This window comes from Prorops nasuta, unplaced genomic scaffold (assembly GCF_024137725.1).
Source record: "Prorops nasuta isolate Cenicafe-Biocafe unplaced genomic scaffold, Cenicafe_Pnas_1.2 PNAS00021, whole genome shotgun sequence".
NCBI lineage: Eukaryota > Metazoa > Arthropoda > Insecta > Hymenoptera > Bethylidae > Prorops > Prorops nasuta.
Window position 1 is genome coordinate 2,959,168 of NW_027116818.1, and position 26,698 is coordinate 2,985,865.

The following is a 26,698-nucleotide window of genomic DNA, read 5'->3' on the forward strand; positions in this document are numbered from 1 at the left end:
GAGATTTCATTCGCGTCTGTATATACTCTTTTATCTTATTTTTAAAGGAAAAAAGAGACCGAAAGTAACGAAAACGAGACTCCTCCTTTCGAAACATTAATTCAAATCGCAAAGTGTAGCAGAGTTTTCCATCAGCTTCAATTTGCCTCGTGAAAGTGAGAGAGAAGAGGGAAGTATGATGAAAATACAGGCGAAATAAAACAGATCTCAACTCCGTTATTATTTTCGGTCGTTGAACGCTCCACTTGAATTTTTCGCTGCGTTTATCTCGCAAGAAAAAATTCTTTTGTTCGTAGGGAAATGAGAGAGAGAAGGATAAAAGTCAGAATTGTAAAAAGACACCAGTTGATTGGATCAAAGGGCGAATTTACAGAGAAAATATTAAAGTAAATTTTTTACTGTCTGCCCTCAGCTGTATACTGTCATATCTTTTCATTCCTATAGGAAAAATGATTAATTTTTTCAAGTGTATTTCAATATGATCACATAATAATTATATAAGTATAAAGTTTCAATCATCTGTCTTGGAATGACAAAATATAACAGTAAACTTGAAGACACACAGTAAAAATATACTTTTATATTATCTCCCTGTGTGGAGAAGAGGACAATTTGTACATAAGCGAGAAAAAATGGGTTGTATGTTTGTATAATATACATATACATATATATATATATATATATATATATAAACTTTGTCGAGTTTGGCAAGAAAGGGTGGAGAATCGCGTGGAGAAACTTTATTACAGCAGGACTTGGTAGAACGAGGATAATACAAATATGTAGACTGAACGATACAGTCTTTTGCAGTTTCATTTTTGCAAATTGAAATTACAGTAATTACAAACTTGTAGTAATTGCAATTTTATACATAGTTCACTTATACACAATCCATTATCCAATACTAAACATCATTAATAAAATTAGTTTCTCAACTACGCGATATTATCCTCGTTTCATTTGTTTCTTCAAATAGTCTACACATCATTCCAGGTTAAAGCAACCATGATTGTGTTAAATTTCAGCAATCTTCTCCACTCTTGTACAGTCGAAGAGAAAAAATTCAGCAAATTTTTCTAGTCTCCCAGGGAGCATCTCTGATCCCTCGGTATACTCGGTATATGAAAGTGGCTGTCCCAACAAGTGTAGGTGGGCAAGCAGGAGGTCTCCAGGAGACCAGGAATCTGGGCAAAATGTTGGTTGCAAAGTGCAGGACAAGCACTGCTCGTTATGGCTGGCTTCACGTGGAGCTCGTGCTGCTATTTTCAGATTAAAGAGATAAATAGGGAGAGCTGGATCGTGTATTGGGAAGAGGAGAAGCTGGGGGAATGGGCAGGGATGATCGAGAAAGGTTCGTGTGTTCGAGGGATGATTTTTAGGAGGTGCAGGAAATTTGGAGAGGATCGTAGAGTTTTATAGGTGGGATTTGGGTTGGGTTTGCGGTAATTGGGTAACGTATGGCGGGGTAAGTATAGGTTGGAAAGGTCCGAAGGTATTCCTTGCTATTTTCAGCGTTGGTTCGGATCGGTCCAAGTACACTACTCACCCTCTGGAAGAGAACATCGATTGGACGATGCCCTCCCTCGCTGTCTTCACTGACTCTACGCTTCGTCCACAACATCCGACCTCTTCTGCTACTAATCTTTCCTTCAAAATGCACCCCCCCCCCCCCCCCCCAATTCTCTTTGAAAATCTGTACCAATATAACTATATCACTGATCGAAACCTAGCCTCTTTTACGTACTATATACTCCTCGATCAATCAACCTTTAAAAATTTCATTCCCTTTGATAAAAAATTAACTCTCTCGGTAAATTGAGAAGAACTGCGACTATAGCTACGAGCAAGAACGCTGGGGTTTTTATCGCTGCCCTGCATACAGTTTTCCAGACAGATTTTTCGAGAGAAGAAAATCCAGATATTTCTTGTTTGATAAGGAGAGATTAGAATTTCTCCAGGCGGCTCGTGGAACGTTTGAGAAATCCTCTGGCTGGAATATGAGAGTTATCCAGCATTGAATGTGCAGTCGCTATAGCGATCAGATTTACTTTGCTGGCTTCTGACCTAGCATTACCTTTTACGACCTCCTGCAAATCCGATAAGAGTAACGGATTGCACTGGTAATTTCGAATCAAATCATTCTCCCTTTCCCGTGATCCATCCCTCCCATTTTCAACAGACATTCCTCAAAGGGCCAATAAAAAAAAGCGTATTTTTCATTAAGAGAATCAGCAGAATTTCGCTGAATCATTGAAATTAAACGAAAAACGGGCAGATTTTTTTCAGCAGTTGGTACTATGGAATTTCTTTTAGGTTTTATTAAGGGGTCTTATGTACATGCCACTTAATTATTATCGTAGTAGTCAGACGATCTTTAAACTTCAATGAAAAAAGGATTCTCTTATATAAATTGCGAATAATTAATGGGGAAATTTTTGCGAAAACATTTTGACAGCAATAGAAACTATATAGCACATTTGGCTATAGAATATTGTATAGCAGCCATAGGAATTTTACGACCTACATCCTTATACCGTTCCTCTCTTTATCTTGGTTACAATGAAACATTTTTATTTTTTCCTCAATTTTCATTTTTTTTTTCTTGTTATATTAATCGTTTAAGTTTACTCTACAAATTAACTAAATAACATTCTCTTAAAGTACGCTGAGTTTGCTTACAAACTTGTTTTTCTTTTCCAACAAAATATCGAAATAAATTAATTGTTTTCTTTTCCTATAGATAATAACAAATATTTTAGGTAGTAAATTTGTAGAGCACACTTGAACGATTAAAATGACTTGGGAAAAATGAAAATCGAGATAAAAATAAAAATGTTTCGTTGTAACTAAGAGAAAGAGAGAAAAGTTGAGATATAGGTCACATAAAACTGATATGAGTGCTTATATTCCAGTCATACAGGTTAGTTTTTATTATTACCTAAATGTTTCCGTAAAGATATGTTTATCAGTTTTCCAATTTATAAAAAAAATTCTGTTTTTATAGAAAACTAAAAAATGTCTGTTCAGTACGGTATGAATCTAGTTGATAGAGCCTCTTTAAGTGGAGAGAGCGAGAGAAAAATAGAGAGGGAAAGAGAATACAAGCCTGGATAGACGCAAAGGGCTAAAACTGCCAACTAGCTGGACACTTCTCACTTGCCACTTCCACATCGATGAGCCACCCGTCGCGCAACTTCCGGAAATCGACCTCCCCGATGGACCAGAAACCTCGTCACTTTTACGTCCCACTAAATCCTGTTTGCTTGCCCACCACTCTGCTCTAATTCTTATTACCAATCTCTTCTCTCTCGGCCTTTCATTTTCGTAAAAAACAAAAAAATATTTCTTCGTTTCGAAAATTTTCTTGGAATGCTTATATTGAGAAGCACCGACACGCAGTTTCACAGATCGCACGGCTTCCGGGTAACGTTAATTCCATTCGCAGTCGTGACGGATCGCGGCTAATTACGTTCCATTTTAACGAGGTTATTCTTTAATCCTATTAACCAGGAAGGGAATAAAAAAAATGGCCGGATATTGTCGAAGAAAAATTCTTGCAAAGTTTCGACGTCGAATGGAGGCCAGCATGGCTCTGAAAGTTGCTTATCCATTGGTTGAACAATCAAGCAGCAAAGTGGAAAACCAAAGGAAGAAATCATCCTTGGTGAAATACTTGGAGGAAACCATATGGCTTCCCATGAGTTTCTTTTTCCACTTGACGTTCTATTTTCAGACTTTACTACTGCGAGCTTGCACAAACCGACGACAAATATTGCAATTGCAATTGAATCATAGGTTGTAAGGGGGGAGTGGGGCTAATACGAAGAAGGAGATTAGGCAAGAGAATTATTGGGGAGGTAAAACGCGCGTATGCCATTAAAATAAAATCATTAGGAGGGTTTCATCTTGCCTGTATTATTGAAATCATAATATCTGCCTGAGGAAGACGTGTATTCTGACGAGGTTAGTCGAGGGTTAATCCCATGGAAAGCATCCGACGTTATATCTTCCCTCTTGCCGTGACGTCATAAGCTCGGCGTATCCCCTCCCCCCGTTCACCATGTCTGACTATTCACGAACCTTTCCACTTGAGCCTGTAGATTCGTGCCAAAATTGCCCACCTCTCTTTCTCGCTCGGGCTCGCGTATACTACGATTGTCGAATACAAATAGGAGAGCGTAAAATTATGAGGAAAATGGCCAGGTTATAATAAGCTCGATCAAATTATGCTAGTGGAAACGTATATAAAATTAGATGCAGAAGAGAATTGTATAATGGTTATTAAAAAGATTTATAACTGTCAAGTGCGGAATGAGAATTGTGATTTTTTAAACGTTTCTTTTCATTCAATTGTTATATCTGTATGATACGCTTCGAAGAGGGTTTTTTCACACTTTCAGTAGAAAAATTCCAACTGCAGTCAGGTATAATCTCGAGAGGATGAAAAGTCGAGCACGAGCAGTGCTTCAGGAGTTATTTCAAAGGTGAAACAAGATTAAATAGTAGTCCCTGGATAACTATTTTCCTCCTAAATCTTTCTCTTTCTCTATATATGTCTGTCTGTCTCTATGTCACTTTATCTACTTATCTCTCAGTCACGCATCTCCTCTCTACTGTTCCCTTTTTTAAATCCTCTTCACCCTATCCCCAACTCTATTCTACGACGCGAGAGCCTCGTGACTCTATGCCAGCGTGACTATATTAAACTTGGCGCAAAGTCATCGTACAAATAATAAGATTCTAATGTTACGTTAACGAGCTTAAGCACCCTCATTAATGCCCACTCGTCGCACAATGGCACAAGTCGATTTGTTAATTACGCGATAACCCTCCACGGCACATTGCTTCCACCATTAATCTGCCAGACTACACATATACAGTGAGAAAAAGAGACTATGTAAGAAACCGTCTGACGAAATTAATGGCAAATCACTGGAAGAGGCAAATTAATGGGAATTCCTATAATCAACCGAGTTCAAAATAATTGTTCCGACTAGATCGATGAAAGGCACTTTACCAGAAGAAACGTGGCGATAAATTTAGTATACATAGCATACTACTGCGATAAAATTGTATATTACGACTGACGTTGTAAATTTACATTTGTAATTTTACAACAATTCTGTAGTAATGACTGTCAAATTCTTTTTTTTTTTTTGCGTTTCAATGTAAATTTACGACAACTACGTTGTAATAACTATCAAGTTATGCTTTTGCAGTCCAATATAACATTACAAAGAGAGACGTGTGGGTTACACAGATGCTCACGACTTGGCGTGTTATTTTATACTTGTAATTTTACCACAATTCCATAGTTAACAACTATCAATAAATTATTTACAGGTCAATGTAAATATACAACGACGGTTGCTGTAATTTCACAAACTTTTTTCACATTGATACGAAGTCACCGGTGGAATTGATTAACTTCTTGGTAGTGCGCGAATTGTTTATCGAGTCGAGCCAAATGGAATTTGCATTTTAGGAGTATTGGACGACACCAGGACGCCTGCGTGCTTGATACGACGATACTCGAAGCGAGGAGTCTCTCGCATCGTAAATAATAACAGGCTCTAAGCCTTTCTGCCGATAGCTCGTTATTCTGCCAACCGAATTCGAGCTCCGCGATAATAAAGTTGCACGAGAATAATGATATATTAATACGAGTAAAAAAAAACTCACGCAAGTGATACTTGTAATTTGCTGATTATGCACGCGGGGAAGGAGCAAAAAGCTGAAGAATCGTGGTTACATGATTCATATAACACCTCGAGCGAAGCCTATTATATTTTCTATCTGGTTAGATAAAGCTGATTAACAGTAGGTAAGTCATGAAAAAGGTGGTCATTTTTAGGAAGTGTTGGAAAGAATAGGAGAGAGAGAGAGAGAGAGAGAGAGAGAGAGAGAGAGAGAATCACCAGTCGGTTACTTAATCGCCCCGACTGACACAACATGACTCAAGGATTTTCCTATCGGGGCAGAAATAGTCGCGGTTAACGTAAACTAATTATGGAATCACTTGCAATTCCACGAATACCTCTGTTATTAACCAGTGAGAGTGTTCAAGGTCACCGTTGCTTTACAAAGCTAAATCGCACGCCTTTTCATTCATTAATCCAGCGAAAACTCGTTCCGTCCAGCATAAACCGTTCTAGTCTGGAGTAATCGCCAGTGGAAAAGGGCCAAGCGTCTACGGACCAGCGTCTGTGCCAACTACTTTTTCCACTTGGTAGAGGGAGAAAGAATATCGAGGAAAATCTCGCTTATCTCTGCCGAACGAACGTAGGAGTTTTCTCGCGGCTGTAAAAAATAGATTTCAACGTGTGTTTGAATGCATACATGTATACGGGGGAGAGTGAGAAAGTCAAAGAGCGAAGAAGCAGGCCGGAAACTGACAGGCAGAAGCGACGAGGCACTTAAAGTAGATTCGGCCCGTTCGTGATCGGACAAGCCGCTGGCTTATCTGCGAGCATTCAATGAGAGGCTCTGGCCCCGCAACAGCTGTTTCCGGCGTCACGTGTGCTCGCTGCTGACACGCTTCAAACCTCTCTCTCTCTCTCTCTCTCTCTCTCTCTCGTGTACAGTAGAAACTCTGGTCAAACCACTATGCTTGCAATTCGTGGATGCACGAGTCGTCAAGAAATGAACAAATTAGCTATCTATTTTTCTCTTGTTTTCCTTTATTTTGTCATATTACAATTTTTATTTATTTAAAGTAAACAACAGATTTTATTAAGACTATTTGGACAGGTGTCTGCTATAAAAAACGTTAGGATAAGAAGAAACTGTTCAAGAATGACAAAAAGTTGCTCAAATATATTCATACATTATTATTGTACACCGAGAAAATTATTATTTTATCCAAATTAATGGTCATTGAATAATTTTCTAACTATACACATGCACGTAGATTTAATAAACAATTAATTAAAGTTTAAAAACATTATGGAATTTATATCGCATAAACGAGTTATTGGCACTATTCCAAACAAAGATTTATTTAAATAAAATGATATTTTTCTCAATTTAAATTAACTGTCCTCTGTAATGGACAAGTGCAATCAAGGGATTATAGAAAAAAAAATTCCAAGATGTCAGACAAATTTATCACTGTACAAAATAAAAACCAATATTAAAATGCGATAAGCGCCTAGAAATTATAAATAAAGTAATAAAAAATTTAAGCGTTTCAGAATTTATATGGATAGAATTCTTGATAAATCGTTGCTTGAGATTGGCGCGCTTTTATCGAGTGGAAGGGGGTAAACAAGAAGGTGGAGAGGGGGGAGAATAATACTATCGGTGTCAGAGTCATTAAATGATTCGTCCTTGACGGTCCTCCGCGAATCGGACAGCACTTCCTCCTTTGCCACGGACGCCCGCAACAACGTGACTTCCAAGACTGGCGTCTGGAGAAATTCTATTATAGCGCGGCTGCATTCTATTTATGTTACGTGCCGGAATCGCCGCTGCCCACCCAACAACGAGCAGTGTGGAGCTTGGTTCGCAACGCAGTCTAATTAATCGTTTCTTCATTTGACGCCGCGTATGTTTACTGTCCTTTTCTACTGCGTCTTGCCACTTCACACTTTTTCCACTTGCTCGCTCTTACACGTCGCACTTTTACACTTTCCCGCGCTTTTTTTTTATTTATTTACGAGTACACTGTAGAGTCTCGAGTAGTAAAAGTAAGTTACGCGTGAACCAGACACCGGGTTACTTTCCCAGAAAAATGCTCGATTTTAAATCTGCAGATTTGTTTATTTACGGTCATCACTCGTTCTTCCCATTAACGTGGGCGATCGATAGCAATATCAAATCTGACGATGGTCTTTTAATGTATTTCGGCTCAGTTAACGAAACAACTTACACTGACATTGCAGAGAGATTTCATCTGAAATCTCAGCTCTCACAGACAACTTTATTTTTTTAAAAGTATAGTATTTCATGCAGGACCACTATGTTACAATGATACAAATAATATGTTATTATCATAAAATGATTTTATTAAGATTTAAGAGAGCATTGAATTTGTTCCTTATCTTCATGAAACGATTATTCGTCTCTTAAACTATTTTTGGATGTTCTTAATTCAAGAGTAAACTATAATTCATTTAGTCAATATTCACTATTTTCAATAAGATATTTGCTTAGTGCTCTCTATACGATTCCTTCATTTGAATAATTTATACCTCCTTTAAGTTAACCCTCAAAAGCAGCACTATCGTGGCTTCCCGATTCAGTAGCACATGGGCATGTCATACTCGTGCATCTTTAATCATTCATGTCTTACAATTTAATTAACCCATCTACAAGCTTTTTTAATCGATACCTCAGCAAGTGTGGAAACAGATAATATTGATGAAATGGTTATAAAAAAATTAAAGTACTCCTAATATAACAAAAAATAATAGTACAAAATTCACAAGAAATGGTCGAAATATGAAATTTGCTTTGAGGATTATATATTCCCAGTGTTCCTCTTGCAGGTTAATATTAGATAACATTTATCTATATCAATATATACCAGTGTCCACCTTGCTCTTTTGATTCTGCGAGTCGCCTCGTTTCAAAGACGATTTTTTAATCAGAAAAAGCCAAATAGATTGTCAAATCTCTTAATAAAATTTTACCAAACAGCTATTAGATCGGATGGGTCATAGTAGAAGCATATTTTATCGCGTATCCTCGCACTTTTCAAAGAACAGGATTCATAGTCGAAACTTAAACCGAAGATCATCTTGAAACCTACAAGATATGTTACATAGACTGCAAATTTCACTGGTTTCAAATTTGAACTTGCGCTCAAGCTTGCACCATGATCCCAGCCAGAGGCAGTCGACTGTCCGCAACGTTGACGTGATTTTGGAAGATAGAACTGACCCGGTATTGCTGCACGCCAGGGAAAACAAAGTACGAGCGCAAACACGTTGCACAATCTTTTTAAATTTCGAGCGACGAGCCAAATCTCGTCGAGTTAGGGGGAGGGGGGGGGGGAAGTAGAAAAAGCGAGACCATGGCTAGGCGAGGGAAAATAGAGAAATACTGAGATTAGGGAGGATTTCATTGGGACAAACGCAGGGAGCGGAGAATATAAAACGGAAAGATTTGACGAGAGAATGAAGAAATAGATAGAAAGTGGAACGATACCGAACGAGAAGAGGCGGCGTGAACGAACGCAGGAAGAGAAGGAAATGGAAAGTTTTCTGATCTCCAGCGGCAAGTAGAAAAAGAAGGTTTAAGGTCAACAACGAGGAGATGCGTGCACGATTGGACGAGAAAAACGCGGCTAGATCGACCTTGGACCGGTTCTCCACTCGCGTTTCGAAATCTAATCAGCATTATTCTAGCCGGTGACTATGTTGGCTTCCATAAAGCGCTGGCACGCTTCAGCCGTGACCAGGCGTAATCTTTCCAATCGCGGGATGTGCGGATACAGAAAGAAATAGAGAGTGAGAGAAAGTAGAACGAGAAAAAAAATCAAATGCCACGATGAGAGTGAAAAAACTTGGTTCTTCGGTAGATTTGGATTGTAAAGGTCAGACACTCTTAAAAAAACCTAAATGGCATATTGCTATCGTATTCCTCGAAGCATGAAAATGTTCCATTTGATATGTTCTTAATATTATAGTGATGTTATATCATTGTTATTATTATTATAAGTGCCAAGCCAGCATTATTGACCAAGTATCGTCATTTAATATCAGGACAGATTTCTGAAAAAAAAAAAACAAAATCAATCGTAGATCAGTTTTTCTATGTAAGAGTTATATAAATAAGCGAGAACGCGATACCATCATTTAAGATCAAGGAATTCGATCAATCGTTACCACGAGAAACGCATGTTAAGTGAAACATGAAAATTGGCATCACTAAACACTCGAGTGTACGAGTGGAAGTAGAAAAGCTGGCACATTTCTGGCTCGGATTTTCTCCCCCTTTCAATGTTTATCTCTCACTCCACTTTTATTACACAATCTTAAGACAGTCCTCTATAAAAATTTCAGGACACTGTTGGCACGTGCGGATTAAAATATCGCAGGACGCAGCTAGGGGTTCCAGGAAGCAAATCATAAAAGACTCGCTCTTGAGAGGGAAGTGGATTACAAAAATTGCGCAAAACTTCCGAGTCCTTTTAAAGAGCTAGGAAAACGAATGTACAATTGAGCAAAGGTGGCCAGAAAAAGAAAATAGAGAGAGAAACTGAACAAAGTGGAAAATGTGACGAGTCAGACCTAGCGAGGCTCGCAAGTACAATTCCAGGAGCCAAATCATGAAATATTCGTTTTAGATGAGGTAGTGGATTACAAAAATTGTAAAAAATTTCCAAGTCCTCGCAAAGAACAAGGAGAACGAATGCAGAATTAAGCTAAGGTGGCTGGAACAAAAAAAAAAATAGAGAGAGAAACTTAAACAGTAGAAAAAGTGGTGAGTCGGTCCGAGCGAGGCTCGCAAGTAGAAATGGGCCGTGCAGGGCGGACTCACCAGATGAAGTCTTTGCAGTGGCTGCAGAAAGTGGGCTGTTTGAAGAACCTGGGCATAAAGCTGTGATTCTTAACGACATAGACATTCTTCTTCTTGAGGGCCCCCTTGCGGCCCCTGAGCTTCTTCGCAAAGGCCGTGTTGGTGTCGCCGGGGCCCAGGGAGTCCTCGCACGTGTTGTTGTCCTGCTCGTCCGCCATTTCCGGCCCTCCTCGCTCGTCCTTGCACGGAAAGAGAATGCGAAGACGCCTTGGACGAGCTTTATACCACAGTGGAGAGAATCCCGGATGTTCGTTGGATACTGAGAAACGATCTGGGAAATAAAAACACGCGGCACGCGGAGCACGCTGGCTGCTGTCAGTGGAAAATGGCACGAATGGCACAGTTCCCGAAGCCGAAGGCTCTCGCGCGCGCCAGTCCGGCCCGCGCGCGATGCACACTGCGAGCAAATCTGCCGAGAGGGGCGGTAAGAGCCGTGGGAGGGGTGGTGAGGGAGGAGGTGGGGATGCGCGACGTAAGAAAACTGACGCGAGCGCGATCGGTACTGTTTAGCCTAAACTCTATTCCTCCAGTTCTCCTCCAGCCTCGGTTACACCGTCTCGGCTGCCTCTTCCCCTTCCGCCTACCATGCTCTACTCCTGTTCGGTATATCTGTCTCTCTTTATTTGCCCCCTCTCCACGGCTTTACCGACAGAACTCTGCTTCTTGATCGAGCGTCCTTGTCCAACCCAACCAGCAACGCTCATCCCCTCCATCAGCCTATTCTCACTTCTCGTTCTCACTGCCTTCCGCCGTCATGTCTTTTACCGTCTGGGCTCTCGTTTCTCTTCGATCGTCCTTGTCCAAAGTATCGCCGTTTCCTTCTCTGTCCTTCTTTCTCACCTTTTGTGCAATGGTTAGCTCTCTGCTAGCGCCATCTCTCTCTGTCATCCGTTGTCTCTCTTCCATTTCAGGTTACGCGTTTGTAGGTTAGTTTGTCCTATTCTCACGCGCGCTTTCATGACATAGGCGTCTCTGTTTTACCTCTAGGGTGCCTCCCACCTCTCGGTACTCCCGATAATTTTAGATTCTCGGCGCAGCCAGGCAGGGACAGACGGCCACTGCTCAGCTCGTGCCGCGCACTCGAATATCGACGGGCGTAGAGAGAAATGGCCTAGCAGCTTCCGTGATTTCCCCTCTTTTCCTATATCCAGCAACATCCCCATTCGGTAGCAATCCATGTTCGGCTCCCAACGTCCCTTTCGGAATCCCGCCAGGACTCTTTCGCGCTCCCGAATTTCCCCAGGTAGACCTAACCCCCCCCCCCCCCCCCCCATCATTTTCCTCTCTCTCTGCAATTCTCCTTTACGGTTTTCTGCTCTTTCTTCTTGGACAACGTCCCTACAGTTTTTCTACTTCCGGCCACCCTCACCCTCACTATAATCTGCACTATGACACTCTCTTCCAGCTACTGGCAAGATCAGACAACCCTCCTAAACTTGATTTTCTCGTAGTGCCTTTGCCTTCGTCTGATTCTCTCTTAGCACACAGAGATTAATCCTTTTCTGATTTTCCGATCCCTTCTTTATGTTTTAAATGCGAACTAAGAAAGCTACCGTTGTTTTAAATCGATGAAGCTGCATTTCAGTAAAATCCTACACTTTTCTCGCTTTAATCGTTGAAGGGACATAGGTATAATAAGGCCGATTTGCGTCATGGCTCTATCAGATTGGCTATACATAATTCTGAGCCAGTCAACCGGGAAGAATCCAAGTTGTGCGCCGGTCAATAATACACCCGTTCTATTTTTAATAAAATAGCATGAACTGCTCAGTTTCCGTAAACACACCTCGTTTATTCCTCGATCTGCCACAAAATTGTCGATTTTTGCCAATCTCTCCAACAAATTTTGACTTCTGCTGCATTTAAATTCTAATAAAACTCTAACTTCCGAAATTCTGTCATCGGGTATTTTTTAATCTTTTATTACTTCTATTCAAAAGGAATATATTATTTTTTATAATTTAATTTTTTTTCTAGTTGTTAAATATTTTCCGTTTCCTACTTTACCGACTATTAGTATAATAAGCTCGACGATTAGTAATTGGTCGATACTATAGTTTATGATACAATTGATGATTATTTTTTACGCAAGAGGATTGACGATTGACACAAGGGAATTATTGAGTATTGATCAGGAAAGATTTTGTCCCAAAAAACAGCTATGTTCAGATCAGTGTAGTATGTATATGGAGTACTCGCAGTCAATAACGGAACGATCTCATTTGAAGAAAATATGTAATTACTTAAGTATTCTTGTAATTGTAATTGCAATTAGCTTTCGCTGAATACTGGTAATGAGTATACCTAATATTGCATTATAAATAAATTTATAAGCGCTTTCGTTTATCATTTTATTTTATCAGAAATTCCCTCTCATGGAGTATTACCTTGTCGTGGTGAGAAGGCTTATTAGTGACCTGCACATATGACTTGATTATATAGAGGTCATTAGAACTAAACATATTCCAGTTAACTAATGATTAAGGGTGAACCCGACTTGGTTAAGGTTCACCCTAATAGTGATACTCTCTAGTTTGATTAAGTGTATTCGCATCCTAGTTTTTCTCAGGAAAAGCAGTTTAGAGCAGCAAACACCTTTTGTAGAATTCAAAGTACCTGCGAAGAATCAAAGCGGGGAAAAAATAAAGAATATATAAAGAATGTTAAGGGTGTTTTTATTTTTCCTCTCCTTCACTTATCCCTAATCTAGAAATTGTTGAAAAGAGAATATGATTTGAAGATGGAGAAATTATGAGAACATTAAAAATTATTCTATTACTTTAAATATTTAAGAAACTGCTAAAAATTCATAAAACCGAGAAAATGTTTATATAGATCATAAAGTCACGGGTTAATATTCGTACTTTTAAATCAATAGTTCTCTAGTTTGTCGTTAGGTGGCCATGTATATATGTGTGTGTGTGTGTGTGTGTGTGTCATCAGCAATCTGTTTTTATGTTGGCCGCTTTCAGAATCCTTACCGCTAAGGTAGCGCTATATCATGATGAATCAATTAAATCAATTTGATCAATCATTACACGTCTTTTGTCTAGCGCTACCTTAGGACTAATAATTCTGACCGTGGTTTTACTCGTTGCTGTTGGCTGGTCAAAGGTTGCATTTAAAAAGCTCAGTGCTAAGGCAGCACTATCTTAGCGGTAAGGTTTCTGAACATCACCGTTATCAGCCAATCAGCGTTAAGCACTCGGTAATCAACAGTCGCTCTCATCATGTTTCTCATGTCTCTCATGCTCATTGACAGCTCAAGTCTCAGCTCAGCTCAGCTCAGCCCTCGCCCCTCAGGCCTCAAGCAAGGCGGACTCAAGCCACTCAAGGCTCAACTCTCAAGCCTCAAGGCTCAATCAAAGTCAAACTCAGATTGACTCCAGTCAGTTGAGTCACAGTCAGTCACTACGGTCACGAATCACCGTTGGTTACTGTTAGTTATAACGTTACACGGCATTAACGCACAAGTCGATCTTTCAATATTTTAACTGATATTTTATCAATAAATTATTAGTTAATAATTGTTAATAGAGTTGTAATATAGTTGTTTACATTAATTATAGTTTTCAAAATATGGCTCAAACAGGTGGACGCATCCTTGTATATGGTGGCAAGGGAGCCTTAGGTTCAGCTTGTATTTCACATTTTAAATCAAAAAATTGGGTAAAGTATTTTTATGTCAATATTTTATCGTCTATATTAAAGGTTTGTCTTTTAGCTGACAAACTTCAATTAACTTTATCTATTAAGTGCTAGTGCATAAACAATGATTTTAATACCTGTCATTATTGTTTAATAAACATTAATAATTTGAAATCTTCCGTTTGTTTTTCTCAATATTTATTTTAAATTTTGAGCATTTTTAAAAACAGTTCTTTACAAATTGTTGGACTAATTTTTTGTATAAGCAATGTATTATCATTTTTATTAGATATATATGTTGACTAAGCTTTATTAAGCTTTTGAAAAAGACAGGTTTTAATTAATTAAGTAGTGGTATTTCTTCAAGGCTACTGTAATTACTGAAGCTCAACCTTTCACTCAAGATTTCTAGCTTCTTGTGTAAGAAAATTAGAAAGGAGTACACAGCCTTGAAATGGTTAAGATAATTGTTATATGTATCAAATTTAAGTGTGTAAATTATTAAATTTGTCTTGTTGAATAATTATCATTTTCAATTGTAGTGGGTAGGATCCATTGATTTGAGATCAAATGAGCAAGCTGATGCAAGCATTTTGGTAGAAGCAAATCAAAGCTGGCAAGAACAAGTAACAAAACTTGGAATATAATTATTGAAGAATATCAACATAAAAGCATTTATTTATAATTGTTGTTTATGCAGGAGTCCACTATACTCAATCAAGTTAAAGATATATTAAAAGAAGAAAAATTAGATGGTATTATCTGTGTTGCTGGTGGTTGGGCTGGTGGCAATGCTCAGAATAAAGATTTTATTAAAAATAGTGAGCTTATGTGGAAACAGAGTGTTTGGAGCTCAACAATTGCTGCGAGTATTGCATCACAATATTTAAAAAATGATGGATTTTTAACTTTAACTGGTGCTAAAGCAGCTTTGGAAGGAACTCCAGGTATGTTAAAAATATGTTTTCTTATATTATATTATTATATATCTTATCATATTAATTATTTGTGTTATCTTTAAATATTATTATAGGCATGATTGGCTATGGATTAGCAAAGGCAGCAATTCATCAACTGACAAAGTCTTTAGCATCCAAAGATGGTGGACTTCCAGCTGATTCATTAGCTATTTGTATCTTACCAGTTACTTTAGATACACCTATGAATAGAAAATGGATGCCGAAAGCAGATACAACAACATGGACTCCACTTACTTTCATTGTCGAGTAAATATTTTCAAATTACTTTTAATGCATTAATTTAAAAATGTGTAGATTTTGCAATGCCTTTTGTTTTAGATTGTTTTGGAAATGGGCACAGAATCGAGAACGTCCTACAAATGGCAGCCTACTCCAATTAATTACCAAAGATAATGAAACATCTGTTATAACAGCCTAATTGACTTGATGTTATTATAAATATACATGGATCAGGTTACAAGAATCTCAAAAGCAGGACCAAAATATTCCAGAAGCATTTCAAATATTACAATATAGAGAATATAAAATTTAAGGGTGTCAAGCTGGAAGCCCTGGATAGAAGGGCCAATTTTGAGAAACAAAGTCTTATACAATGTTTTAGATTTATTAAGTTACATTAAAATCCGATTAAGTGTAAATTCGTTATGTCGATAGTTTTTGAAATTGACACATAATTCGTTATAAAGAATATTAAAAATTATGTGCAATATCTTTTTATGGATATTATATAAGCAATAAAAAATTAATGAATATTCTACATATTATTGACATTTATTGAGTTATGTAAAAATTTACTTAGGCCATATAATTGTTACGAACGTCGATAAATATTAATATGAGAAATTCATTACAATTTCTTTATTGCCTATTACTGTACCTATAAAAAGTTATTATGCCTCTTATCAATATCATCATGTCTATACAAAATTCGTATAAATTGTTTTCATGTGGTTTATTAATATTTACCGATCTGCAATAAAAATTCATGCAGACCCTTGGTCCTAAACATATTATGAAAACTCCAAAAAAAATTGTTAATATTACAAAATTATATGAAGCTTCTTCTTAAAACTAGCCCTTCTAACCACAGATTCTGTTTTAGCATTCTTAAATCAGACACCCATTATATCTTGACAATAATAATAATATATGTATGATTATCATATCTTTTAGATAAGAGCTCGCTCATTCATAAACATCTTTAGCTTTACAGCTGGAATAAGTCGCAAATCTTAAATACCATGTTTTAAAGATTTAAAAGTTCAAAATGTTATATATATATTAAAGTTTAGTACTGAAATTATTTCATTTAATTGAAACTTTTTTTTATCAATTGCGAAATAATTAATACTTGAATGATTGCAAATTTAAACGAATATATATTGAAGATTTATTGAAAAAGCTTCAAATGCTTATATTTATTTAAAGAATTTTATAAATTTTTGTTTCTGGATAAATGCGTTGCAAATAATGTTTTTGTTGTCAGAAAATATCTTACAAATATATGTACTTATATTTTAAAAATTTGTTTCTTGTTATTTTCTAGCAGTAAGACTTTAAACAGTAACATGTAAATGTAAACGTATGCGCAAATTGTTAATTTTTTTATTAAATATATAATACATGATATATGTTTAAATTTACAATCTTTTATGTAAAAAAATGTATATAATTTAAGAACATTATTATTTATAATATATCGACCTTTGGATTATTTAAATTAAAATACGTGACTTTGTGAAAACAAACATTTATTTAAAAGTTGAGCTTACTAAATAAATTTAATCTTACAATAAAGAATTAATAATTTTAATTTAATGATGAACAATTTTAACATCTGTACATCTTTCAGGACAGCTCCGTTATAAGTGCCCGGATAGCTCAGTCGGTAGAGCATCAGACTTTTAATCTGAGGGTCCAGGGTTCGAGTCCCTGTTCGGGCGCACTTTTTTTTTTTTTTAAATTATAATACACACTAACCAATAAACATTGTAAAGTCTACAAAAGAAACAGTAATATTAGAAAAGAGAGAATAAAATATTTTTTTAATATATTTCAATAATCAAATCATTAAGTTTTGCTGGTTGATGGTATTGTAATCTAGGTTTCTATATAATAACATAGTGTCATATAGTTACATAGAAATGCGTAGGTTAAAAATAAAAATATTCATAACATAAATAATCTTGAAAAAACGATAATTTTTTTCAAAAAAATGTATTATCGATGATGATATGAACTAATTCTTGAAAATGTGGTATAGCATAGAATTGGAGCGATTGTATATTACGATTCTGCTATATCTAATATAAGAATTTCAAAATTAAAAATGATGGCATTAGTATGACAGGCGTAAGGTATTAAAAATTAATCGCAGATTGGGTTTTACTTTGATACTGTCACTCGGGGTGAATTTGATCTTCATGTGTGACTGACGACATCAGGTACAGTGAATTATTTAAAACTTCAAAATGAAATATTTAGCATAATATACTGTCATATTATGTAACACTTAAAATATTTGTCAAAAATAAAAACATGTAACAATACAATAAAAATCATGCATTTATACAAAATCATCAATCTCACACGCAAATGACCTATTCCGCCCCGAATGACAGTACCCTAGTTTTTTTGGGAGCAATAATTACTAACAGATATTCGGACGACAACCGATACCTGTAGTCTATAGTCTGTACTGCAACAATATAAACTAAGCTAAGCCGACAAACGGAACAGAATAACCTAGCTGTCGATCTTAATCCGTCAGATCGTCGATAGAAAAAGAGATTTCATGGTAATCGCTTATCGCGTATTTACGATTATCAGCGGAAAATCACGAATTCACACGACCAGATACGAATAATATTTCGGAGCATTTCGGAAGAGAAACGCTGGATTGTCAATTCTTGTATGAAATTGCTAGCTATAATAAATAAAAATTACACTATATACATACATATATAAGTATACTATAAGATATATAATCCATATATATATATATATATATATTGTACAATACAAAAATTGTTTACAATAAAAGCATAACAAATAATTCTTCTGTATTGCCTTTACTGTCACTTTCGCACATGTAATAAATTTTAATGTAATTAAATTAAATAGTGGGTTGTGTATGGAATCAGTAAAAGAAAGGTTCGTATTTCCCGCATTTTCTGGAGTGTCAATTTGGCAACAGCGCAGAAATAGAGAGTCTGCTGCAACGCTCTCTGGAGCGTAGGTCTAGTATGACGTCACGGTAGCCTAGTTGGGTTAGGTTTTACGGTGGAAATTCTAACGAAAAATTTTTTGTTTGACGATTAATGTTTTTCTCGTTGGATCTTTCATATTGAACGATACAAAAGCAGACGCTGTGCCGATCTATTATTGTGTTTCGTGAACTGTGCGATCGCGAGACCCCGCGCTATTGGTGTATATGAGATTTTAAACAGAAAATGAGTCGACATGAAGGTACGTATATACGTGTGCTGTTCTGCCTAGGCAGTCAGCTTTCAGCAGTTATATCAGATTTGATAACGATATTATAATTATTCGGCAAAAAGATGGGAGACCTTGCTGCTAACCATAAGCATAACTACGATGAAACCTCATATGTCCTTCGTTTCCTAGAACTTTTACTAAAAACAAATTTTCTCGAGCTCTATATGAGGAACCCTAATGTCATAGGCCAGATGGCAGCACAAGAAGAAAATTTACTCGAAATTCTGTTAAATTCAGAATTTCCTTGAAAAATTCCTCAAGGTTTTACCTCACCTCTTTCTTCTTCTTATTTATTGTTCTTTTAAATTACAGAAAAATGCTTCCAAATAGTAACTTTTTTACTATTAGGTCATCCTCCCAGCTGACTCCACAAATAGGTTTCCAACCAAAATACCTTTCTTTTTCTACAATAATTTTACTCATTATAAATGATGCTGAATGTTCTTTCTTACTAGATTCAATTATTCCCACTGAATGGCATCTTTTTATTTTTATACTTTACGCTGAGATTCTGATAACATTTAATTATTGCACCAAGGTTTCTTTTTCATATCAAGTCATAGGCTGGTTACAACACATCTATAAGCAAACATATATTTAGAATACCATCAAAAATCTGGCTCTTATATATAGCTAACAATTAATATAAGGGGATAAAAATAGAGCTGTATTTTGGATTTTGGAGCCAAGCACATTTCCAAAGTTAAATATTTATTTCCTTGGTATACCATTTAAACAGTCCACAATTGTCTTATTTCCCATATTATTTTATTCTATTTAACCTTTAGATGCAAATCTGAAAGTTATATAATATATCAGAAATAAAATTTTTTAAAAGCTCGATAAGACTAAAATACATTATATATGGAATATCTAAAAGTAAATTGTTGATATACTAATTAACAAAGAAAAATTATTTTAAATCATCTGAATGAAATATCATACATAGAAATATTTAAAATTATTTTATTATGTTTAAATATGAGATTAAATTTATAAGAGATATATAGGTGTGCTTTATTGTATCTAAAAGAGTTGATATAAATAGAATTTGTAACAAATTTTTATGGGCTTAATAACAAGTAATTAGTTAAGTATCATTACTTAAAATTTTCAATTGTTTCTTCTAGGGGTAAGCTGTGACTCCTGCTTAAAAGGAAATTTTCGGGGTCGCAGATATAAGTGCCTCATATGCTATGATTATGACTTATGTGGAAGCTGTTACGAAGGAGGTGGTACCAGCTCTAGACACTTGGCAGATCATCCAATGCAGTGTATACTTACTAGAACTGACTTTGGTATTTCTTCTTATTTATATTATATGGAAATTCCAATTCTTAATTTTTCTAAAATTTTAGTCAAATATTTTTATAACATTCAACAGAACTTTATTACGGTGGAGAAGGAGTAAGTGTAGAACAACCACAATCTTTAACTTGTCCTTATTGTACAAGAATGGGTTTTACGGAAGCTACACTACAAGAACATGTTGCCGCTGATCATTCAGATACTTCTCTTGAAGTGGTATTTAAATTAAAAATAATATAAAGAACAGTTTGTATTATAAAAACGATATTAATATTTATTAATGCACACTATTTTGTTTTAGGTTTGCCCAGTCTGTGCAGCCTTACCAGGAGGAGATCCTAATCATGTGACTGATGACTTTGCTGGTCACTTAACTATAGAGCATCGCAATGCACCTAGGGACCTGATTTCATTTTTAGATGAATCAGCTTCAAGTCGACATAGGCGGATACCTAATCCTGCTACAAGAGGTGTAACAGCTCATAGAACTCGCAGGTACTTCTGCATTTCTGTTTAGACTTTGTTATTATACATCAAGGCATACTTCATTTACAAATGTACTACTTTAACTTGAATAATTCATTTCAATGAATATTAAATGATAGCTGAAAGGTTTTTAGTTGAGAGCAATGGATTTTAGAACACTTGTCATTACATCATCTTAGATAATTTTCACGAAAATATGATTGGACCATCAGGTCCAACATGCATTTCAGCTCATCAGGGGGATTGAGTCCAAGTAGCGGTGGAGGTATAGATCCAATTACCGAATTATTATCACAATTATCAGGAGTTCGAAGAACAGGTAGTGGAGCTGGACAAAGTTCATCAGCACCATCTCAACTTCAACAATTACAAATGCAATTGCACCTAGAGCGGCAACAAGTTAGAGTATGTATAGCTTTTAATTATTCTTTTTAATACATATATATCCTTAAGTTGTTGTACTAACTGCAAAGTTGTGCAAAATTTTGCAATCAGTCTTATATTTTACAGGCTGCTAGACAACAGCTTGAACGGTTGCCCAGGAGACAAACCCAAGTGATTGGTTCGGTAAATAGTGGAGGGGGCACTAGCGGTAGTCACTCTACTACAATGGCCAGTGTAGTGGCGAACAGTACAAGTAATAACAATAATGCGACTAACGTCACCAACCCGTCCGGTATTTCCTCTACAAGTTCACAGAACTTCATGTTCCTGCTGCCAAGGTAAATCAGATAAAGTTTTATGTTATTTGCTATATACATTATCACCAAGAAACACTAAAATAATCGAGAAATAACAAATGTATATAGTTTCTAATACATTTTGAATACATCAGCTACATTATAATTAATAATATGTAAGTCAATAGAAAAATATTGGAAAAGTACATGATTCTTGTATCACATCTACATGCTTATAGATGTTTATTTATATACACAGCAAAATTCGCATGTCACTGTTGCTGCATTCAGTGCCAAGCTGCATTCTTTAAATGCTGTGATGATCTTTAAAGAAGCACGAATGTCCTTGTAATTCTTTTGAATAGTTCAGAAGAAGGATAATGCTTAAAATAATTCTGATAACTGATATTGGAATATCTTTATTTCAGATGCATTACGACAACCTTATCGGATTCGCAAATGCAGAGTATCGAGCGAGAAAATGCAAATAGGAGTCTTTTTACACGAGAACTCATTCTTGGTACGCTTTCTCAGACTCTACCGGATTTAATACAGGAACAATCCTCTACGCCGACGCCAGTATCGAACGTAACTACTGCCACAGCCAGTCCCGAAACGTTGAGTGCGAATACTTCCACTGTTTCCACAAAAAAACAAAATTCGATAGAACAAATTCAAGAAACAAAAAGGGATCAAATGGCCACTAGTAAAAACGTAACGCAAACCTCTGTAGCGCAGCAACAGTCTCACGTCGCACAAGCTGCTACTGGCAGCGTAGGGGTAGCGGGAATACAGAGTCAAGGTTCTCCTCCCAATCCTAATAGCATTGCATCGCAAAATGCGCCTATGGCTCAAGCTTTGAAACATAATGTGCTACCACCGCAGCCACTGGTTGGTAAACAATTGTAGGAAAGATGTAGTAATTGTAGAGAAAATTTATTAATGTTTGTTTCCATTTAGGTACTGCAACAGCCACTGCCGCCATCAATTAGGAATACTGGTACTGGCACTATAAGAGAATCTAGGGAAGCTCAGCCATCTATAGCAATCCCAACGGCTGGTTATTTGAGGGGCGGAGTGGGTACAGTCGGAGTGACAGGTCCTTCGCGTAGAAAGCCAATTAGAGCCGTAGATGGCAGAAATCAATCTACGGAGCCCCCACCCCCACACTAACCTCTCCTAATTCTATACCCATCCCTGAACATCCACAGGACCTTCTAGCACTAGTCCTAGCACTGTTTAGAACACCTCATCATTATTGTTATTATTATCTTATATATTAATAATTATTCGAATATCCTCTTCACCCTCCCCGCCCCTTTACTTTCTAAACTTTTATCTCGCCATCTCTCATATTGTCGTCATCTAAATGGAATCTGGCCAATGGCTGATTCGTTGACCTATATGAAAAATGTACATAAACATCTAAACGCATTTGTGTTCAGGATTCGGTTCATGTCCTGCACAGCTCTCAGCGAATCTTGCCACGTTCTTCCATCGGGCCACTGCACGAATTCGTGGTAATTTGTCTTATAGAAATTGTTGCTGATCGCACGAGTTTTATTGCAGTGTAATATTTTTCAAGCTACAACGACCTTAGAACACTCTATTATATAACCGATGGCTGCATGAACCAATGTGAATCAGGTCAAAGGTATACTCTCACACACTCTACATAGGGAAGAGCTTGCATGCGCCAAGCAAAATTCAAACAGAAAATTAAGGGGGCTTGTGAAGAAAGGAAGCGGTAGAAAAATAAGGAAGGTAGTGAATACGTTAGAGTGGTGAACGATGATAAAAAGTAACTTTTAAAACACGTGGTGCAACATAACTGTCCTAATCCAGGTATTGCGAGATTTCCAATTATAGCTTGGTTGCTTGTCAGCTGCACTCTGCGTGTCATACGTATACTATTAATTCATATAATTATTACGCTTTTGATTTTCATCAGGTAACGATATCGTACTTATCTATATTTTCATATACCTATAAAAAAAATGCGAAAATTTTAAACTACAAGCTATTCTTGTTATTATTTGTGGTAACGAGTAAATTATCATTCTATCTTATTTATGAAGTAGAATTAAATTGTACGCGGCATGAAACAATAAAATTACAAGCTTTAGAAATTGAATTGCTCATTTTAAATGAGTATTATTGTTTATATTTGTTTTACAATTTGTTTTACAATTTGTTTTACAATTTGTTTTTTCAAATAGTCAAATCTCTCCTTACGAGGTAGATTATAGGTGTATGTTTTTTCTTCTTTTTTTAAATAAACAATTCTTCGATGGAATTTTACTTAAAATGGATGAATTAGGTGTTATCAACTATAATATGTATAAAATTATTTGAATTTCCTTTGTAAGTCTGATGTAATTTGGCAATTGTACCGAAATGTTTCTATATAAAATTTGTAAGATCATTCGACTACCTCGAAATTTTTATTCGATTAAACCTAAGGATTCCGTTTTAAGATTAAGCAATTTATTTGCAAAAATTGATTATCTTCATCCGTAAGATACCTTTTCCACCCCATGCACAATGCATCAAATTTGTGCGTATGATGCTCGCAGATCTATACAAAATAGGAATTACCGGGCTCTGATAAAAGTTGAAATATTTTAAGAGAAGCTCGTATATTTCGTAGCAATCATTATTTGAATAATCAAACATTCTTTTAATAGTCCTATTAATTACCTGCATCGAGCTTTCTACACTGTATAATTATCGAAGTCCTTTGTATTTTCTTGTTTTATCATTACTTTACTGGTGGATGTGTTTAAAAGATGTGGTACAAAGCAAGGAAAGCTTTATGGAAATTAGTTATGAATATTATAAATATTATATATATATATATATATATATATATATATTATATTATATATAAATACTATATAGACTATTAAAAAAATCGAAAGATTCATTGTGTGATTATTTTGTAGTATCCTTAAGGATACAAAAGTTGTATAAAGAATGAATATCGAAGTGAGATCGCATAATTAGAAATTATTTTGCCAGTAGGGTGGCCCTAAAACCCTTTTGTTTTTTTTTGTATTTCTTTCGGCTCATTTTCTTTTTTTCTTATTTTCAATGCAGGTCGTATTACCTTTTATAATTAATAAATATACTTAAAGTATAAGTCCGCTACAATCTTGTATCATAACACAATGAATTGAACGTGTGTGATCTTAATTCTACTTTAATATTATAAATTGCCTCTTACAACAGATTTTATCAAATTAAAACAAATATTTTATTAAAAGTGTTAAAAAACGAATGACACATAACCATTTGACTAAAACTACACGTTAATTAAGATATTAGAAACTAGTATGAAATAAAGAAAAATTGTGCTCGTCTACGTGAGTCCGGAAATTTTTGCCAGTTTAAATAAAATTGTAAAAAATAATAAATTTTTGTGCGATAAGCATTAAAAGAATTGTGGTAAGGCAAATTCGAGCTTTACTGATTTATGAAAATATAATATACTGTTAATTTTTACATACGTGTAAGGAGACGATATGCGAATGTCTCTGCTTTATGAACTAAGTCACGAGTTTCTCTTTCTTAATTCTTATCTAATAACTAATACTTGTATTTAAATTGAATTCTTATTCAAGATCATTCTCAAAAACTCTTCTATTTAATATTCAACTTTTCCTTTTCACAGTTTTAAAATCGGTAAAGGTATGTTTTCTCTCTATTTGGAGAAAAAAATTATATTCTTTTTTTTTTGCAAATTGTATGTGTTATGAAAAACGGACATTCTAAATGTCTAATCAATTTAATTTTTCAGCATGTATCGATTAAATATACAATTAGCTAATATAACATGTTGCAATCTAAGTGTTTTCACAGAGATTTTTGTAGCCATCGGATTAAAAATGATCAGCCTATCAACAAATTAAAAATTTAATTTTCTAAAGTTTAATGTAACATTAAAAATTGTTTTTGCTTCAACTAAAATAAATAAGGAAATTTTATATAATAGATTGTACAAGCTGTACACTATAATTATCGTTTTCTCTATATGACTAATTTTCTGCAGCTTTCAAATAATCTAGATTTTATAAAAACTGATATGCGATGCACACACGTTAATATTCCCCTTGCCACTACACACAAGCGACACTACTTTCCTTCAATGTTCAATCGCCTTCTCATCTATACACATTTACTATATTTTGCGTACCGTTGTCTACTACATGAAAAAATTTCTAGCATTAATATAGTAACCAAATAATTATATATATATATATTATATATATGCTGTTACATACATACGAATGTATATAATAAAACAAAAAGTATATACAATATTATATGACAGCTATGCCCGGAAATAACAACATGCGCGTTCACACGCACTGAATATGTATTTTAAAAAGTAGTGGTGGGTAACAATTATGTTTTTATATGTGTCAAAAAAGAATTATGAAATTAAAACAGAAGGAAAACTACGTGTAAAGAACAAAAAAATGAGAAAACTGAATATGTTCACCTTCTAGTACATAAATAAAAATTTAATGAATTTTAACAATCATACATGATTTATTAAACATCATTAATAAAATAGACCGTTTCTCATTATTATTATACAATCATAAAACTATAATTAACAAAAGATATATATAAGCACTAATAATTTATTAATACTGGTGAGGCCAAATAAAATGTAATGATCCATAATATTTTTGCTCTAGCGAATGTTAGTAATTCAATTAAAAATTACTAAAATCAAATGTTTCAAGTTTGCTCATTATACTGATTAAATATTTTAAGCTTTTTACTTTTACCTATTTATTTATTTTAAATTTGTACATTATGCTTTATTAGTTTAAAAAAATTCAATTATTCCATTTAATTAAACCTTTCAGGCCTGATTTTATAATCATATTGAACATTCATAAAATTCTTCTTTTATGACTCTAAAAAAGAAAGGGGGAGGGGTCACAGCTGCAAAAAATAAACCATATTGTGTATTTTTTTTTTGTAAAAATAAAAAGAATATTATATTAAGTATTACTGTGTATATATTCTAACAATAATTAACCTTACAATAAAAAAAAATAAATATATGTAATTTAAGTCCAAAAGTTAAACGCTAACATGTTTTTTAGGCAATTGAATTTGCTATAATTCAAGCTGCACTCACGTTTTTGCTATTTTTAAGTAAACTGAGCTCCTTAAAAGAAAAATCAGGTTAATTATTTGAGGGGAGGATGATTAAAGCGCATAAGAAAGGAAAAGATTTTTTATAAAATTGCCAGGGTGAATTCAAGAATTATTGAATGTTTAGAATCTTTACACAAAATTGATCATATCTGTGGCAATTTTAATAGATTATAACTATAACTTCATAAGTAATAATAAAACATTAAATTAATAAATTTTACTGGTAACGCTACAATGCCTTAATTATATATTTAAAAATATAATATTTAAGCAAAAGAATTTATGTTAATAAATAACTTTGAAATATCTCATATAGAGATAACTTTGGTCTTCACATTTGAAAAAGACGCCAGCGGCCAGGGATACTGCCTTTTGCTCTTGCGCATTCATGAAAGG

General features: G+C 35.1%; 3 protein-coding genes and 1 non-coding gene across 8 annotated transcripts in view; 3 read left to right on the forward strand and 1 right to left on the reverse strand.

The window, feature by feature from the left end:
- Window positions 1-10,946, reverse strand: part of LOC136781000 (protein kinase C, brain isozyme-like) — a 43,660-nt gene extending 32,714 nt beyond the window's left edge. Inside the window, exon 1 of one of the 2 annotated variants that reach the window (XM_066739646.1) lies at window positions 10,486-10,946. In XM_066739646.1, the coding sequence (XP_066595743.1) occupies window positions 10,486-10,682 (197 nt within the window). In that variant the 5' untranslated portion in view covers window positions 10,683-10,946. The remainder of the gene's footprint in view (window positions 1-10,485) is intronic. The other variant, XM_066739645.1, reaches the window with a different exon arrangement.
- A 2,882-nt stretch (window positions 10,947-13,828) lies between these two features.
- Dhpr (dihydropteridine reductase) lies at window positions 13,829-16,713 on the forward strand. Of its 2 annotated transcripts, none has more exons than XM_066739668.1 (6): window positions 13,829-14,193; window positions 14,540-14,629; window positions 14,715-14,798; window positions 14,873-15,119; window positions 15,206-15,398; window positions 15,471-16,712. In XM_066739668.1, the coding sequence occupies exons 2-6, from the start codon at window positions 14,627-14,629 to the stop codon at window positions 15,568-15,570; spliced, it is 627 nt and encodes a 208-aa protein (XP_066595765.1). In that variant the 5' UTR covers window positions 13,829-14,193; window positions 14,540-14,626; the 3' UTR covers window positions 15,571-16,712. The 2 variants fall into 2 exon arrangements, with proteins under 2 accessions (XP_066595765.1, XP_066595764.1); XM_066739667.1 differs by lacking the exon at window positions 14,540-14,629 and having other exon boundaries at window positions 13,836-13,963; window positions 14,094-14,193; window positions 15,471-16,713.
- Window positions 16,714-17,022: 309 nt separating this feature from the next.
- On the forward strand, window positions 17,023-17,095 carry TRNAK-UUU (transfer RNA lysine (anticodon UUU)). Its single transcript has one exon. It is a non-coding gene; the product is annotated as a tRNA-Lys (tRNA).
- A 1,313-nt stretch (window positions 17,096-18,408) lies between these two features.
- LOC136781004 (E3 ubiquitin-protein ligase KCMF1-like) lies at window positions 18,409-23,258 on the forward strand. Of its 3 annotated transcripts, none has more exons than XM_066739654.1 (8): window positions 18,409-18,620; window positions 19,781-19,948; window positions 20,035-20,174; window positions 20,260-20,453; window positions 20,657-20,849; window positions 20,940-21,166; window positions 21,553-22,015; window positions 22,085-23,258. In XM_066739654.1, exons 1-8 carry the CDS (start codon window positions 18,605-18,607, stop codon window positions 22,295-22,297), a joined length of 1,614 nt encoding a protein of 537 aa, XP_066595751.1. In that variant the 5' UTR covers window positions 18,409-18,604; the 3' UTR covers window positions 22,298-23,258. The 3 variants fall into 3 exon arrangements, with proteins under 3 accessions (XP_066595751.1, XP_066595752.1, XP_066595753.1); XM_066739655.1 differs by having other exon boundaries at window positions 20,955-21,166; XM_066739656.1 differs by having other exon boundaries at window positions 20,675-20,849.
- Window positions 23,259-26,698: the final 3,440 nt, after the last annotated feature.